Source organism: Podarcis pityusensis (assembly GCF_964106645.2).
Source record: "Podarcis pityusensis genome assembly, chromosome: Z".
NCBI classification, from domain to species: Eukaryota; Metazoa; Chordata; class Lepidosauria; order Squamata; family Lacertidae; genus Podarcis; species Podarcis pityusensis.
Window position 1 is genome coordinate 899,075 of NC_138044.1, and position 17,139 is coordinate 916,213.

The 17,139-nt window shown below is 42.8% G+C and overlaps 1 protein-coding gene across 3 annotated transcripts in view; it reads right to left on the reverse strand.

Moving 5' to 3' along the window:
• NEK6 (NIMA related kinase 6) overlaps positions 1 to 17,139 on the reverse strand; it is a 98,053-nt gene that overhangs the window by 54,631 nt on the left and 26,283 nt on the right. For 2 of the 3 annotated variants that reach the window (XM_080990999.1, XM_080990998.1), the window contains exon 2: positions 3,572 to 3,693. In XM_080990999.1, the coding sequence (XP_080847125.1) occupies positions 3,572 to 3,664 (93 nt within the window). In that variant the 5' untranslated portion in view covers positions 3,665 to 3,693. Of the gene's footprint in view, positions 1 to 1,400; positions 1,547 to 3,571; positions 3,694 to 17,139 lie in introns of those variants that run through there. The other variant, XM_080991000.1, reaches the window with a different exon arrangement.

Genomic DNA, 17,139 nt, shown 5'->3' on the forward strand with positions numbered 1-17,139 from the left:
CACTGATTAACCATTTTGCTAAAATTTTACAGTAAAAGATCCTTAATCACCAGTCATAAGATCTAATCAAAACATGGACAGAAGATGGAAAACAGATGACCTAATCCTGGCACTGACCTAAACCAGTCATTGGGAGACCAAAATACCCTCTGATAAGGAAGACATCCCATGCTTCTGGCTATGTAACTGTTCTGATAAACAGTGGTGCCATTTAAAAGGATTATCATCTGACTTTTCAGGAACCCCATACTTATGAAGGCTATTCCTAAGACATTTTCTCTCTGCTGAGTATAAAATAACCCTATTTGTTTTTTGAAAAGTTCTCTCCACAGTCTCCCCAAAAGGATGATCTTTTAAAATAACTTAAATCCATTTCGTGATCTGAGTGGTGCTAAAATATTTTAATGTCTACCAAGACAATCACATTTTGAAGTACAACAATGATTGCATAATTGATATATTCTTATACATCTTGAGCTAGTTTGCTAAAATGACTCTTATTTCCTCCCTCTGGAACACCCTTCCATCGGATGTCAAGGAAATACAGAACTACACAACATTTAGAAGACACCTGAAGGCAGCCCTGTATTGAGAAGTTTTTAATGTTTAATATTTTATTATGTTTTTATATGTGCTGGGAGCCATCCAGAGTAGCTGGGGCAATCCAGCCAGATGGGTAGGGTATAAATAATAATAAAATTATTATTGTTATTGTTTTATTGTTATGGTTATTATTATTCCAGGAGAAAAAATGGAACAATTGTTTCTGGTATCTTCTCTCCTTACTGCCCATTGAGACAAATACCTGACATATCAATCAGACCAACTCCATTTTCTCAATCAACAATCTTCTCTAAAAAAAATAAAAATCAGCTCCTGTTAACGTCAATTCAATAATGTGTAGTGATTCAGTTAACAATAATAGCTGTCATTTCACTCTTAATCTCTACAATATAAAGTATTAGGATTATAGTCAACAATACAAAAACAAACTGTCAGAAACCCAGTCTGCCAAAATCTGTTAAGCTTTATCAAATCACAAATCGATCCACATTTAATAATGTAGCAGTAAACTACTGCAATCAATACGAACAAAAATGTATTCAAGAAGCTCAGTAAATCTAGAACAAGATCAGAAATAAGTAAGAAAATTCACTGAAAAACTGAAAGGAAAAAAAGAGCTCATCAGACACTGTCCGTCAAACATCCATGGAAGGCAATTCCACAGATTCCGGAGATTATCCGCTCCATTGCCTAATTCTTAGTACAGCCAAGTATGTTTCTTAAAATCCAATTGAAAGCGGCTTCTCAATACCTTAAACAGGAGCTCTGATCAATACATTATCCTCTTTAATAATAGCCTCCAAGAGACTCAAGAGCTGCTACCACATCATCCCCACCTTCAGTCTTTTCTCTTGTAGTTCCAGTTCTTTAAGCCTCTCTGCAGGACAAGCTTCCAAACCCTTAATCATCTTCATTGGTCTCCCTCCTCCATCTCCAGTCTTGAGTCCAAGAGTATAGACACAACTTTAACAGAGGCTGGAAGTGGCCAAAAATGCACTTAAAAATGACCACTTCTGACAATGATGCATCCTGTCAGGCCCACAGGAGAAGACAGTATTAGCCACTAATTACATTTAACTATGTCATTAGAAATTCCAACATGTGCTCTAAGAAGCCATGAATGTATCTGCTGCGTAAGAACACTTCCTAATCTTGTTCATGGAATAATTACACGGGCTCCATCCTGCCAAATGAGACTGTAATTAACCCTAATTGCTTAAAATGTAACTTGGCTAATTCAAGGAGATCAATTACTATTAAATGACTTAATATGACAAATTACTGCAGTAGGGGAGGGGGGGAGCGTTCCACACAGGCTATTTCAACGCAGCACTGAGCACCATGTGTTCACAAGCAATTCACTGTTTTTTTCTAGATCTCATTGTTGTACTTCGCTTTTGCTCTCTTAATGAATTAGCTCAGCAATGAATGGCAGGACTCACAATCCAAATGTTACTGCTTTTCCAGGAAGAGCCTTGCCGGATTCATAATTCTGCAGTATTGATGGGCAACAGCAACCCAATGCTTAAGGAAAGCTAGTATTGCTTCTTCACAGTAGACCTCTTTAATATGCATGACTATACGCAATATGCAATACTACACTTAAGAAATGTGACATGGCCATAGAAAGAGAGATTGAACATTTATTACAACAACATCATTCCGGGCAGCTTCCAACAAAATATTAGAACACAAAAAAACCCTCAAACATTAAAGACATCCCTGTACAGGGCTGCCTTCAGATGTCTTCTAAAAGTCAGATAGTTGTTTATTTCCTTGACATCTGATGAGATGAGAGGGCGTTCCACAAGGCGGCCACCACTACCGAGAAGGCCCTCTGCCTGGTGCCCTGTAACTTCACTACTTGCAGGGACGGAACCGCCAGAAGGCCCTCAGCACTAGACCTCAATGTCCGGGCTAAACGATGGGGGTGGAAATGCTGCTTCAGGTCTACTGGGCCGAGGCCATTTAGGGCTTTAAAGGTCAGCACCAACACTCTGTATTGTGCTCAGAACCGTACTGGGAGCCGATCTAGGTCCTTCAGGACCGGTGTTATATGGTCTCGGCAGCCACTCCCAGTCATGAGTCTGGCAGCTGCATTTTGGATTACAGTCAAACCTCAGTTGTCAAATGTAATCTGTTCTGGAAGACTGTTCGACTTCCAAAACGTTTGACAACCGAGGCGCAACTTCCCATTGGTTGCAATAGCTTCTTGCACTCAAGCGGAAGCCGCTTTGGATGTTCAGGTTCCGAAAAACACTTGAAAACCGGAGCATTTACTCCTGGGTTTTCAACATTAGGGAGCCAAAATGTACGATAATGGAGGCATTCATTCGGGAACCGAGGTTAGACTGTAACTGTAATTTCTGAGTCACATTCAAAGGTAGCCCCACGTAGAGCGCATGGCAGTAGTCCATCATAGCAATCCTGTGAGGCAGGTATGCTGGCAGATGCTGGCAGGGACTAGCCCTTTTGTGTCTGGACAGGGATTTTAAACATGGGTTTCCCCAATCCAAGACCAACAAGCTTGTTTTCTCCTGCTCTGGAGGGCAAGACTTGAACCAATGCCTTCAAGATACAAGAAAGGAGATTCCGACTAAACGTCAGGAAGAATTTTCTGACAGAAGAGTTGTTCCATAGGGGAACAGGTTTCCTCAGGAGACGTGGCCTCTCCTTCACTGGAGGTTTTTAACCAGAGGTTGGGTGGCCACCTGTCCTGGATGCTTTAGCTGAGATTCCTGCACTGCAGGTGGTTGGACTGGGTGACCCAGTTTTGTGATTCTAACCACTACACTACAGTGACTTCACAGTCACATAAAGAAAAAGATTAGCTGGTATGATGTGGGAGGAACACTTGCTTCAAGCATTCTGGTCAGGAACTTCCCTGTTTTTCCACAAATAGATTTTGTAATGCTAATGGCATCCTAAATTTTGATAATAATTATTGATTTTAAGAGTTGTTAAATATTTGAAGCAGAGGACCATGAGAAAGAAAACGGCTGCTTACTTGTGCATCATGCTGGTATTCCTGGCTCGCCACTTTGCAGAGTGGGCTGTTCTGGTCCCCCAGATGATGAGGATGACTGTGTTGTCCTTCCATAGTAACATTCCAGACTTTGCCTTTAAGCTCTGTGGAACCAAGAACACACCTGTGTCAAAGCAAAAGGCACCTACATGGCTGAACTCAAGCGGATTAGCAGGAAGAACCAGTAAAGGCCACTATTCTCTGGTGATATACATACAACTTCACATTTGAACAGGAGTTCTTCCCTGTCCCCCCATCACAGGCAATTATCTGACCAGTATCACAAGCTCTACATCCCACAAGGACCATATTCCTGATAAAGAAGCTAGCAGAAACGTCTGCCTCTTCCTCTCTCACTGCCATTCTCTCCCTTTTGTCCTTCACTGCTTATAGCTGCTGCTAGCACCCAGGCCCCATGTTTCCTGGGATCCTCTGTGTGCGCACAGCCACGCAGGTGTGCAGTAAAATGGTACCTCGGGATGCGAACGGGATCCGTTCCAGAGCCCCATTCGTATCCTGAACAGAACGTAAGATGCGACTGCGCGTCTGTGTGTGTGCGGGTCGCGTTTCGCCACTTCCATGCATGCGCGTGACGTCATTTTGACCATCTGCGCATGCACAAGCGGCGAAACCCGGAAGTAACGCGCTCCGTTACTTCCCGGTTGCTGTGGGGCGCAACCCGAAAATACTTATCCTGAAGCGTATTTATCCCCAAAGGATATATGGGGACTGGGCTGCTTTTACCATCACAAGAGGGAAGGGATACCCTAGAAAGATAAGTACCAGTTTGTCACACATTTTCACAGAATACTGACCCAGGACCTTCCACCTTGCCCACATAAGGACATGAGAGGTTGAGGACACTCACTATATTCCAAGCACAGCAAGAGAGAAGCAAGGCATAGCAAGCATCTAATATTTCAATACAAACTTGCACATTCTTCTGAATGTCACAGAAGCAAAAGTTTGCCATTTTTAATTATTCCACAAAACCCTTATTTAAGTGCAACTGCTTATATATAATGGTTACAGCTGTCAACGAAGGCAAATGCAAATTCCTGTCTGAGGAGATAATGCAGAAAATGAAAGAACACCAAACATTACTTTTTTGACCATTAAAAAAACCCCATGCGACAGTCTAAACATATGGAGATTAGGCTACAATGACTGGATCCTCTTCTATGGTTACATTCATGAAATATAATAGCAGATGTGGTCCATGTTATCCTCTTCTGGCTCAAAGAAGAAGAAAGTAATACTGCCAACTTTAGCTGTGAGCAAACCTGTGACAATTCTGTGGTACCAGAATGACGCAACCCAGACAGAGTTGTGTTATGACTGATGTTAAACATGAGTTGCTCACAGATGCTTGTAATTGCAAGTCCTTCATAAAACTACAGTGGTACCCCGCAAGACGAACGCCTCGCAAGACGGAAAACCCGCTAGACGAAAGGGTTTTCCGTTTTGGAGGCGCTTCGCAAAACGAATTTCCCTATGGGCTTGCTTCGCAAGACGACAGCCCATAGGGAAATCTCCGGGACAGCGGGGAAGCGCAGCGCGTCTTCCCCACTGTCCTCGGACCTCCTCCCCCGCCCGGCATCGGAACGAAGCTCCGATGCCGGGCGGGGGGGGGGTGGAACGCCTCCTCCCCCCGCCCGGCATCGGAACGAAGCTCCGATGCCGGGCGGGGGGGGGTGGAACGCCTCCTCCCCCCGCCCGGCATCGGAACGAAGCTCCGATGCCGGGCGGGGGGGGGAGGAACGCCTCCTCCCCCCGCCCGGCATCGGAACGAAGCTCCGATGCCGGGCGGGGGGGGTGGAACGCCTCCTCCCCCCGCCCGGCATCGGAACGAAGCTCCGATGCGGGGGGGGGAGGAACGCCTCCTCCCCCCGCCCGGCATCGGAACGAAGCTCCGATGCCGGGCGGGGGGGGACGCCTCCTCCCCCCGCCCAGCTTCGGATGGCTTTCCTGAAGACTTGGGGTGGGAGGAGGGTTTTCCTTCCCACCGCCAACATTCAGAATGCTGTTCTGAATGTTGGCGGTGCGGAGGAAAAACCCTCCTCCCACGCAAGCCCCGGGAACAGAGGGAAAGCGCTGCGCGCCTTCCCCTCTGTTCCCGTACCTGTCCTGAAGGCTTGCGGTGGGGAGAAAAGCCCTTCTCCGCACCGCCAGCCTGGCAAGCGGTTTCCCTAGGAACGCATTAATTGATTTTCAATGCATTCCTATGGGAAACCATGCTTCGCAAGACGAAAAACTCACAAGAAGAAAAAACTTGCGGAACCAATTAATTTCGTCTTGCGAGGCACCACTGTAACTTGCAACACGACACATTCTAGCTACAATGCTTATGTCAACTTGGATTCTTCCCACTTGCCGCTACCCTGTCATGCGCATGCCACTGCCAGGGGAACTTCATTGCACCATGAAGACACTTCCCCTCATCAGTCGGTGCAAAGATCCAACCAAGACACTTCCAAAGTACACTGCCGAGGCAGCTGGAAGATATGACCCCAAATCCCAGAGAAGCATCTACAGCTTCCCAGCAGTGGGAAATATTCCCCAGGCTTCTGTAAATTCCTTTCTAGAAATAAAAGTCTCCAGAGGCAGTCAGGATCAAGAGGGAAGCAGCAGTAACATTAGGGACACTTAGTAATGCTCCCCAGGAACAAGTCTGTAAAGCACTGACGTTAAATATTTGACCTCATACAGTGTATGACAAAAGCTAACTAAAAGAAAGAATTTAAATTAATTGTGGGGTATCATTCTACAGCCCCATCCCTGGACTTTAGGCTTCAAAAACCATCTCTTCTCTGCTGCCTTTAGGCTTTGGTTTCAACATGGACTGCAAAAAATTGTGCCATTTGATTTTTCTTATAGTATTTTTAGCTTTATGCTGGTCACTTTTTGGATTATGGATTTGGATGTTTTATACTGTATAACTATAACAACAACAACAACAACAACAACAACAACAACAGAGAGGGAGACATTCTAGAGGGAAAGAGCCATGTTAGCTGTTTGTAGCAAGAACCAAGTTTTGCGGCACTTTAAGGATAAACACAGAACTGCAGTTTTTTAGGATAGCTGCCAAGTTGAGATTCCACAGCCACAATAGTTTTGTTTGTTTTTAAAGCAGAGACTAGAGCACTAATACCATTTCTGAAGTTCCTCCAAAAAAATTCCAAGCAGATTGTGTTTTATCAACTCAAAGGCAGTCCAGAGTCCACAGCTGGGTGACTAGAGAGAAGACAATCAGAATGCCTGCTTGGAAAACACTACACACTGCAACTAGAGTGATGGCAAAAGTGGTTCTGTTAGACTACAAACCACCTGAAAGAGTCTCCTGGTACCGTTTTCCACAGATGAAATACAGGTAGTGAAGAAGGTCCTCTTCCCCGTAGCTATCACCACTTGGTAGGCTCAACGTTGAGCTCTAACCCGTGTTCAGTTCAGAACAAGTTTTTCATCCTGGCGCTCTAGCCAACTTTGCAATTGTTTCATTGCCCTCAGCTTCATGGAAAACTATGGGGCCATCTGCGCGCCATGCAACTGGAGAGGGCGCTTTGGAACCAGACAGTGATAGCCCTGGTTAACTCTGCATTCCAGGGAATCAGCTGAAAGGGCATCAACGTGGGATAAAACATCCCCTACCACTCTCTGGAAACCATTTGGCTCTGTTAAGTGGCGGGGTGGGCCATCCAAATCAGCTCCACCTCCCTGCAGAGGGGAAGGTTTGTGGAGAAATCTAGCTGCTTTGTTGGATCTTATATTGGAGTGGATGAAATGAACGTTGTTTATAGCGGACAGATGAAGAATCGGAAGTCCCTTACCTTCTGATTTTTTTTTCCTCTTTCTCTCTCAGCTAACCTCTTTTCTATTTCTATTTCTTTCTTTCTCTTTCATGTTCTTTATTCCTTTACTCCCCCCTCCTTCTCTTTATGTTCTTATTGTATTTAGATCAAAAAAGGGAGAATATTTCATATTAAGTTTTGTATTTTTCTCTATCAGCACCAATAAAATTTATTCCGGGGGGGGGGGATAAAAGGAGTGAAAAGGAACACAAAACCCACAGACAAGAAGCACAGAACTCCAGCCTACAAAGCAATCAAGCTGCAACTTCTCCCACTAGACAACAATATGAACAGCTATCAGTTTCACTAACTTCTTCTCTTACTCATTCACTAGAAATGACATCACATTTACAGGGTAGCATTTCTCAAAAAAACACTTCTGCTCCCCGTTTTAGAAACTGAGTCAATATGTAAAAGAGAATTTGGTAAACACTGCAATTGCTGGGAATGGGTAGGGGTAAAATCCGGTCCTGTTACAATTGTTTGGTTAAATCTGAAGTAAAGGGCTAGAGATTACCAGACAATGAATTAGTACCATGTGACTGAAATGCACAGCTCTGAAAGTACACAGGAGAAGGAAAGGAAGCAGATGACTGGCTGAACTGAAGAAACTGAGAAATCAACAGCCATATCTAATTTGCAAGGATGTTTGTGGTATTTCTCAGTTCTTTGGAGGTGTCAGCATTTTATCACCATCCACACTGTTTTAGGTATTGCAGCAGTTTGTGGGTTTTCTGCGTACAACTAGACAGTCCTCCTTTGAAAAACACACTTCTCAAAGAGCACCATGAATGGGATTTCTGATATAGAACATTTCATAAAAGCTATACAAATTGCACAGGGATGTTTTAATATTTGTCAGAATTAACCCTTGGCTTTTTATTTGTGAACGGTATAAATTTCATACTAAAGTACAAGAATTAAAGTACAAGAATTCCAAATGGCACATTCCTGCTGTTCTAGTTTAAGGTGACTTCCTCACAGGCACTGAGCCATGAGTTAGCCCAAACAGAAACAGGCTCCTTTCTGAAACTGTGAAGCTCAGTCTGTCAGCAACACACACATGGTGAGCACACATGCTTCTGGTAGGCTCATGATTCTTTGGGTGCTGCAGGGAAGACAAGGTGTGCTTGCTTCCTATGAAAGATAAGAGACAGCCATTAGCAGCTCAGGACAGTACAGCTGCCACAAGTAATTCAGTTTGGCTACTTGTTTCAAAGCATCTTTGCTTGCAAAGCTTTGAAAGGAGTAACGACAAAATATCAGTTTTGAAAAGTGATATGTGTCAGCTCACATGATACCAACACTGATTCTTGCTGACACCCAAGGGACACACTGTCCTGCTCAAAACTAGCAGCTATTCTGGGATGCTGGGAAAACATGCTATAGGTAGATCAGAGCAAAACTCACGAGAGGCAAGGCAGCAAGTTGCAGACAGATACCTACTTCTGCTGGTGAAAAAAACTACCCTACCCTGAGCAAGAGAATCAATAGACTGCACTATCTTTACTTTTAAAGTAGACACACTATAGGAAGCTGCCTTATACAGAGTCAGACCACTGGTCCACTACTGCCATTCATTAGATAAGTATTGTCTACACTGATCAGCAGTGACTCTTCTGGGATTCAGGATTGAGCCTTTTCCCAACCCTACCAGGGGTCTTTGGCATTCAAAGCAGATGTTTTACCACTGTAGAGATCTGATTATAATCCACGTATCTAGATTATTTAGATTCATTCCAATCTGGGTTAAGGGCTGGCCATGCGACAAGTCACTGTGATGGATGACCTTTACAGTAAGCAGGACAAAGGGGAGTGTGACATTGCTCCTGCTCTTCGCTGCTTTTGATGATCATGGCATCCTCCTGGACCAGCTCTCTGGAATGGGAATTGGGGACCCCATGTTACAGTGGCCCCAGTCCTGTCAATAGGACTAGAGGGTAGCCTTGGGAGAGCATAGCATCTGTTACCTGGCAATTACACTATGGGTTGCCACAGAACACCATTTTATCCTCAATGCTGTTTAGTATCTATAAGAAGCTGCTGGGAGCGTTCTTTGGGTGTTCGGGGGCAAAATTCCATCAGTAGGCTATTAACTCTATTCCTCCATAACATCTAAATCAGGAGAGTCTGTGAAAGCCCTGGACCAGTTCCAGGACACAGTGGTGGCCTGGAGGGGGGAAAACAAGCTGTGCTTGAAGCCTTTGCTAAAGTAGAATATATTTTGCTTTTAATTCAGGACACTGGACGCAACTCAATGATTAAACTTTTTACATACAGCAAGGTGGGTTATTATGATTGCTAATAGGTTAGAAATAACTGCAGGCTTGATTGCAAAGCCAGAGTATTTCCTTTGTTATTTCCAAGAAACTTAAAAAGAGACAGGCCAGAGCTATCCAAACTTTTCATGTTGGTTACATGCTTTTTTAGACATACATCACTTCACGACATAGTAATTCAGTTTTACTAGCAAACCGACGGTGAAACTAACTCCTTTCCATCTCCAGGAGGAGTGCTGGGAGCATTCACATGACACACCTACACACTGCAGCCGACACACTAATGCAGGGATCGGCTGAGGTGTACCTCGCCTGGGATGGTTCACTCCAGCGGAGATCCCTCCATGGGCCAGATCACCTGTGCGCCCGTGGTCTCTGGCGTCTGCGTCGACATGATTTCCGGTGCCTGCGTAGATGCAATTTCCGGCACTGTGGAAGCGAGTCCCCGTGCTGCGCTGGTTTAGCGCAGCACGCTGGGACTTGCCAAGTGAGTGGCTCAGTTCGGGGGGGTTGCTCGTGGGCCAGTTAAACGACCCCCGTGGGCCACTTGTGGCCTATGGGCCCTAGGTTGCCTACCCCTGCACTAATGTGTCGTGACACACAGTTTGGAAAGCTCTGAGATAAGTCCTGGGGAATTTTATCATAGACTAGTAAGTGTAGTTTCTGAAAAGGCAGGCTGGTTAACAAGATAGTATGTTCTAATCGCCACTGCTAATAAATGCAAATGGTGCAAAGGGGAAAGCTTCCGGCACTATTCTTTAAGGGTGACATTTCCAGAAATTCTAAGGTGAAGCAGTTCTGGCTTAACTGACGGTCTAATTAAAAAAAAATTTTTTTTTAGTATTACTCTTTTATTGAAAGAATTTCAGTCATAAAGAAAAAGAAAAAAGAGAAAAATAAGGAAATAAAGAGAGAAAATGTGTAGAAACAAATACAAAAATACAATGTATATACTCAAATACATTCTTATATAAATATATGTTATTATCCTAACATATATGTAGGTATTAATAGCCTACTACATTCTGTATAAACTCATTCCAAATGTCATATTTATCCAAGCAAAGTCTACAGCTATAAGCAGTCCATTCATAAGTTGCAAGTGTTGTCATATTGTCAACCCATTGATTAAAGGGCATCATATCTTTATTCTTCCAATTCATCAGTATCAGTCTCTTGGCCACCATAAGGGCGCATAGAACTTCCATACAATGGGTATATAATTAAAAAGAATATTCTTCGATGAAAGTTTTAACTTCTTCTGTAGTCACACAGTCCAGCACTTTCTTCCAAAACTTAACAAGTGAAGAACATTGTACACATGTATATTTCAAAGAGGCACTGTCCTTGCTACACCTCCAACCTAGCCCTTTTTATACAAACATAAAGGTAAAGGTAAAGGGACCCCTGACCATTAGGTCCAGTCGTGGCCGACTCTGGGGTTGTGGCGCTCATCTCGCTTTATTGGCCGAGGGAGCTGGCATACAGCTTCCGGGTCATGTGGCCAGCATGACTAAGCTTCTTCTGGCGAACCAGAGAAGCGCACGGAACGCCGTTTACCTTCCCCCCGGAGCGGTACCTATTTATCTACTTGCACTCTGACGTGCTTTCGAACTGCTAGGTTGGCAGGAGCAGGGACCAAGCAACGGGAGCTTACTCCGTCGCGGGGATTCAATATACAAACATAAAGGAGTCCAATAAATTCTGGATATTATTTTTTGTTGTGTAAGTCTTAATGTAAAGGTCACTGATACCTTTGGTATCACGGGTAAAACATTTTCAACTGTCTGGGTAATACTGCAAGTTCCAATTCTTTATTCCAATTATTTATTAAAGTCTGCATATTGAACTTATTTATTCTTAATAAATATCTATAAAAAGTAATCACTGGTTTTTTTAGTTTCAAACAAATTGTTCAATTGCTCTTAGGTGATCTTAGGTGCCTTGGAAGCTGAAATGCTGCTGGCCCAAACATACGTGTTAGGAGACATTGTAACTGAAGATATTGCCATTGGGCCACAGCTGATAGATGATATTTTTGTCTTAAAACAGCACAGGTATAAAATTAATCTTCCTTATTGATCCATTGTTTCAAAGTCAATGTACCTGCTTTCAGCCAATTTTTAGATTGGGGTTTCCCCACAAAGTAATTTTGGCATGTGAGAATGCATCAAATTTGTTTTTATTAGACAACGTATTCCATATCCTTCTATTCAATTAGAAGGATATGGAATATGTTGTCTAATAACTATTATTGTCTAACAACTGCTTCCAGAATCATCTGGGATTTTGAATATTTTAATCCTAGTACTGTATTATCCAACCAACCAAAGGTGCTATATGTGTGTATTCTAGGGTTGCCCATGTCAGAAAATTAAGACCAGGTTTTCAATATTTAGTTATTGACAGTAAATAAGCATAGTGATATAGTTCCAAATTCAGAATTCCAAATCTGACTTCTTTCATTTGTAACTGCAAATAAAGCCTTTGATGGCTGTTAAATCAAGTTGGTGAGTGAAATGAATTATGGAGCAACTCAAAGGAAAGTTTTCTGCTTGCTATCATTGATGCAAGAGGGAAAGTGGGCCTATAAACCCTACTCAATACAGAGGCTGGATTTTTATGCTTGCATCTTCACACCCTACCAGACACATAAAAAAACATATATCCACCTGTTTGTACACCAGCAGTATTTGGCAGAAGCAACCCTGTTCAACGCTATGAAGAAAATTACAGGGGTTCTAAAGGTAAAGGTACCCCTGACCGTTAAGTCCAGTTGCGGACGACTCTGGGGTTGCACATTCATCTTGCTCTATAGGCCGAGGGAGCTGGCATGCAGCTTCTGGGTCATGTGGCCAGCATGACTAAGCCACTTCTGGCGAACCAGAGCAGTGCACGGAAATGCCATTTACCTTCCCGCTGGAGCAATACCTATTTATCTACTTGAACTTTTTGGTGTGCTTTTGAACTGCTAGGTGGGCAGGAGCAGGGACCGAGGAACAGGATCTCACCCTGTCGCGGGGATTCGAACCGCCAACCTTCCGATCGGCAAGCCCTAGGCTCTGTGGTTTAGACCACAGCGCCACCTGCGTCCCTATAGGGGTTCTACTATGACACAATTAATAATGCAGCTCCCAACACTGTACAACCAGAAGTTAAATTGTATGGCCGTAATCAGAACTGCTGAGCTGCACAACACAAAACTCAATCCACTAATTTAACCCCCATAATGGCTACAATTTTGCAGAAATACACCCAAAGGTACACCAACAAAGCATATCCAAGCAACATTACTCTATTACACTGCATCACAAGGCACCAATTTTGTTATACTGAGTCACACAAAACTGTAAGGGCTACTGGCACTAATGGATTTATGTATGAGTAACTCTGATGAGGACTGGCTCTTTCCTGTATTGAACTACTGTAACAAGTTCTGTGTGGAGCTTCCCTCAAGATTGCTCCGGAAGCTGCAATTGGTACAGAATGCTACCAGCGGGTTGCTGAATTAAGTACCTGTGCTGAGAGAACTACCATAAAGAAGGCTGATCGCCGAAGAATTGATGCTTTTGAATTATGGTGTTGGAGGAGACTCTTGAGAGTCCCATGGACTGCAAGAAGATCAAACCTCTCCATTTTTAAGGAAATCAGCCCTGAGCGCTCACTGGAAGGACAGATCCTGAAGCTGAGGCTCCAATACTTTGGCCACCTCATGAGAAGAGAAGACACCCTGGAAAAGACCCTGATGTTGGGAATGATGGAGGGCACAAGGAGAAGGGGACAACTGAGGACGAGGTGGTGGGACAGTGTTCTTGAAGCTACCAGCATGAGTTTGACCAAACTGCGGGAGGCAGTGGAAGACAGGAGGGCCTGGCGTGCTCTGGTCCAGGGGGTCACGAAGAGGCGGACACGACTAAACAACTAAACAACAACAACAACAAAGCTGAGGGAACTACACTAGCTGCATAATAGCTATGAAAGTATATTCGAGTTCGTGTTACTTACATATAAAGCCTTGTACAACAACTTGGGATCAGGTTTCCTGAAGGACCACCAGCCCCTGTATGGTCCCGTAACAACACTTTGGTCACCTGAGGAAATTTTACTCCTGGCACCATACAAAATATCATTTGGCAGCAATCCCAAAATGGGAATTTTCTACTATAGCCCCTTGAAATGCCATTCCTTTGACCATAGATCAATTATCTGACCATCATCAAATACTTGCTTCAGAGATCTTGCTAAGACATATTTTTGCACAGGCTTTCCTTGTTTTATAAAACTAGTCCTGATGCCATTTTTATCTCTGGTTTACATGATACTGTTTTACTGCTTTTATGTTTGCACTGCTTATATACCACGTAAACATTTTTTACATATCAAGTAGTTTAGAAACATTTTAAAATAAATAAATAAAATCGCACAAGTCCACGCTCTTTGACATGTTCCATTGTCAGAATTATTATTAAGTGTCTTAGTGACACGGCACCAGGGATTTTTCTAACCCTGCTCATCCATCAGATTACTTTTATGCATAAATCAAGCCATCAGCCAATTTATACTGTATTTTATTCTAAATGAAGTAAAACTATCACATTTTTTTAAAAAATGATATTTATTGAGAATTTTTTTTTAAATTACACACAAAAAAAGAGACAAGACAAAAAAAAAGAAAAAGAAAAGTAAAACCATCATTCTCCAATTCTCTACTTTCAATACCTTCTTTCCTTGACCTCCTCCTCCTCCCTTTTCCTGTATCCTGATTTATAATAGTCACAGCAAATCCTTTCCATAATTCATAATATTCTGTCCTTACATTACCTTAGTCTATTTTCATCTTATCTTATATATAAAAAAAGTTTAAAACTTAAATCTTAATTTTTACCAACTTCTCCTAACCATAACATTCTTACCTAATTCTTTAAACATTTTTATAAGAGCCAAATAATTTCATTTCAACATTTTCCTAACATTCATCAATTTTGTAAAACAGTCCTAATGATAGAAATAGAAACTTAAGCAATCCAAACTTCCTCCAGCGTCCCTTCCTCCTGGTCCCGGGTTTTGTCAGTCCTTTTTGTCCTATTAATCTAACACATTAACCTGGCAATCTTATATCCGAGGCCCTCAAGTCTCTTCCATGTCCCTTCCACCGCTCTTCTTCATATTAAAACTATCACATTTTCCTTCAACTGAGCACTTAGCAATATTATCTGAAAGAAAAATACACTGAACATTTTTCCTTTCCAGGATTAGATGTTCTTGTTCTCCTTTCCAACATAGCTGCAGGCAAGTTTCTGGCCTGGAATTTACTTGCTCCTAAACCAGCAGGGAAAAACATTTGTAATAACAACAACCACCGCCACAACAAAGAACTGCCCATAAAATATACTGGCTCACTGTATTAAGGCCTATACAATCCCCAACATGTGGGAGACGAAGGGTTTGATCACTTAAAATGAATCCCTCAATCTGAATGGTACTCCATTTCACAATATGCAAATACAATTTTGGAATCTCTCCCTGAACTCTGACCGTCACTTACTCACACATACATACACTTCTTCTAAAAGCGATATTCCAGCAAATATTCCTGCAACCAAGGGAAACCAAAGCTTACACCACCCCCTGCAGAAATCTGACAGGTGCACTTTAGAAGACAAAAATGCCCAAGGCACTTGGTAGCAAAGCCCAATATCATTAGTTACAGGATACCTATTAAGGAAAGTAACTTCAGTAACAGCAGCCTCTGCTCATAACTGATGCACCCTGATAGATGCCCAATGCGCACTCCCTTTCCAAATCAGCCTCGATAACAGCTGTGATCAGCTTAATAAGGTATAAGCATGTAGCTTTGGATGCCTAGATCACATCCACAGGCCAAATTATTCTCCCTGATGAACAAACAGCTTGAGTAGCAACAAATACTTCCCAAGCAGAAGAAAGCACAGCAGCAAGAATTGTGCCCACATGTCTGTTTCCCTATGCCAACACACCTATCCTCTTGCTGTGTATATCCAGCTGTTTTCCATATGGCTAGCACTCAACCCTCTCTGTTGCTCACAATGCCACTGAGCAGTAGTAATGCCAAATCGTAAACATTTCAGGTAATCTAAAAGGCAAAATTTTCTAGCTCTAAAAACACTGAATTTAAAAACCAAAATGAAGCACCCCCAAAGCTATTCAGCACCTGAGATTTCCCAGTTGAAAAAGGTGCATAGTTCAGAATGTTGGGGGAAATATATTGCGCATAATTTCTGGAATACTCAAAAACAGGAGGATAGAGAGGGAACAAGGTTTAATCAATAACAGAAATTTGTGTATAAATTCACTGCTTCTGTGCTCCTATGCACAAACACATTCCCCTATTACCTGCCTATTTGCATAGGAGAATGAGATTTGCTTCATTTTTACCAATGCAACTTGCTAAAGCATCTTCCAGTGTTGAATATCAAAATCCAAATCCTAAGCCCATTACTCATAATGTGAGGGGAAATGCAGAAATTGGGAGAACGAAGTGGATCGCTGCAGTCTGTGAGAGAGCTTCTCCAAAGACCTCAGAAGCCCACTCTGCAGTAATCTGGAGCGGGGCTTTAGTGTGGCTGCCCTTACCCTGTGGAATAGCATTCCTGTTGAGATACAACAGCCCACTATGAGCACTTTTCAGAAACAGTCAAAGACTTTTTTGTTCAAACAGGTTTTCCCAGCTGGATAAACGGGTATTTATCACAAGTGCCCATTTGCTGGGGTTCTAGTCTTGTTTTAAACGTACAGTGGTACCTCCGGTTACAAACTTAATTCATTCCGGAGGTCCGTTCTTAACCCGCAGCCGTTCTTAACATGAGGCGCACTTTCGCTAATGGGGCCTCCCGCTGCTGCCGGCACACAACTTCCACTCGCATCCTAGGTCAAAGTTCACAACCAGGAGCATCTACTTCCGGATTAGCAGAGCTTGTTACCCGAAGCGTTCGTAAGGAGGAAGGTACGTAACCCAAGGTTCCACTGTATCTGTTGTTGTTGTTTTTTTACCCGTTTCTAATTATTTTATATATCTTATATTGCCTTGGCATTGTGGTTTAGAAGGCGATTAATAACTAAATGATGATTATTATAATAAGAATGACGATAAAAATAATTGTAATGCCAATTCACCCAGTTTAGAGTTCATCACAATCACTTTATCTTCTTCCTCCTATGCTTTGTATCATCAGCGAGCTGCCACCTCAGTGCTCACTTGCATTTAGGAGCACAGGTCCCAATAATGATCCTTGGTGGGGAGGGACTTCTTACCTCTCTTCTTTGTAAAATCTGTTTCCTGTTCCTTAACCAATTCCTGACCTACGATGGACCTGTTGTCTTATCCCATTACTGCTAAGTTTACTTGGGAATTTTTGATAAGCCACATTACTGAAAGCTGAAT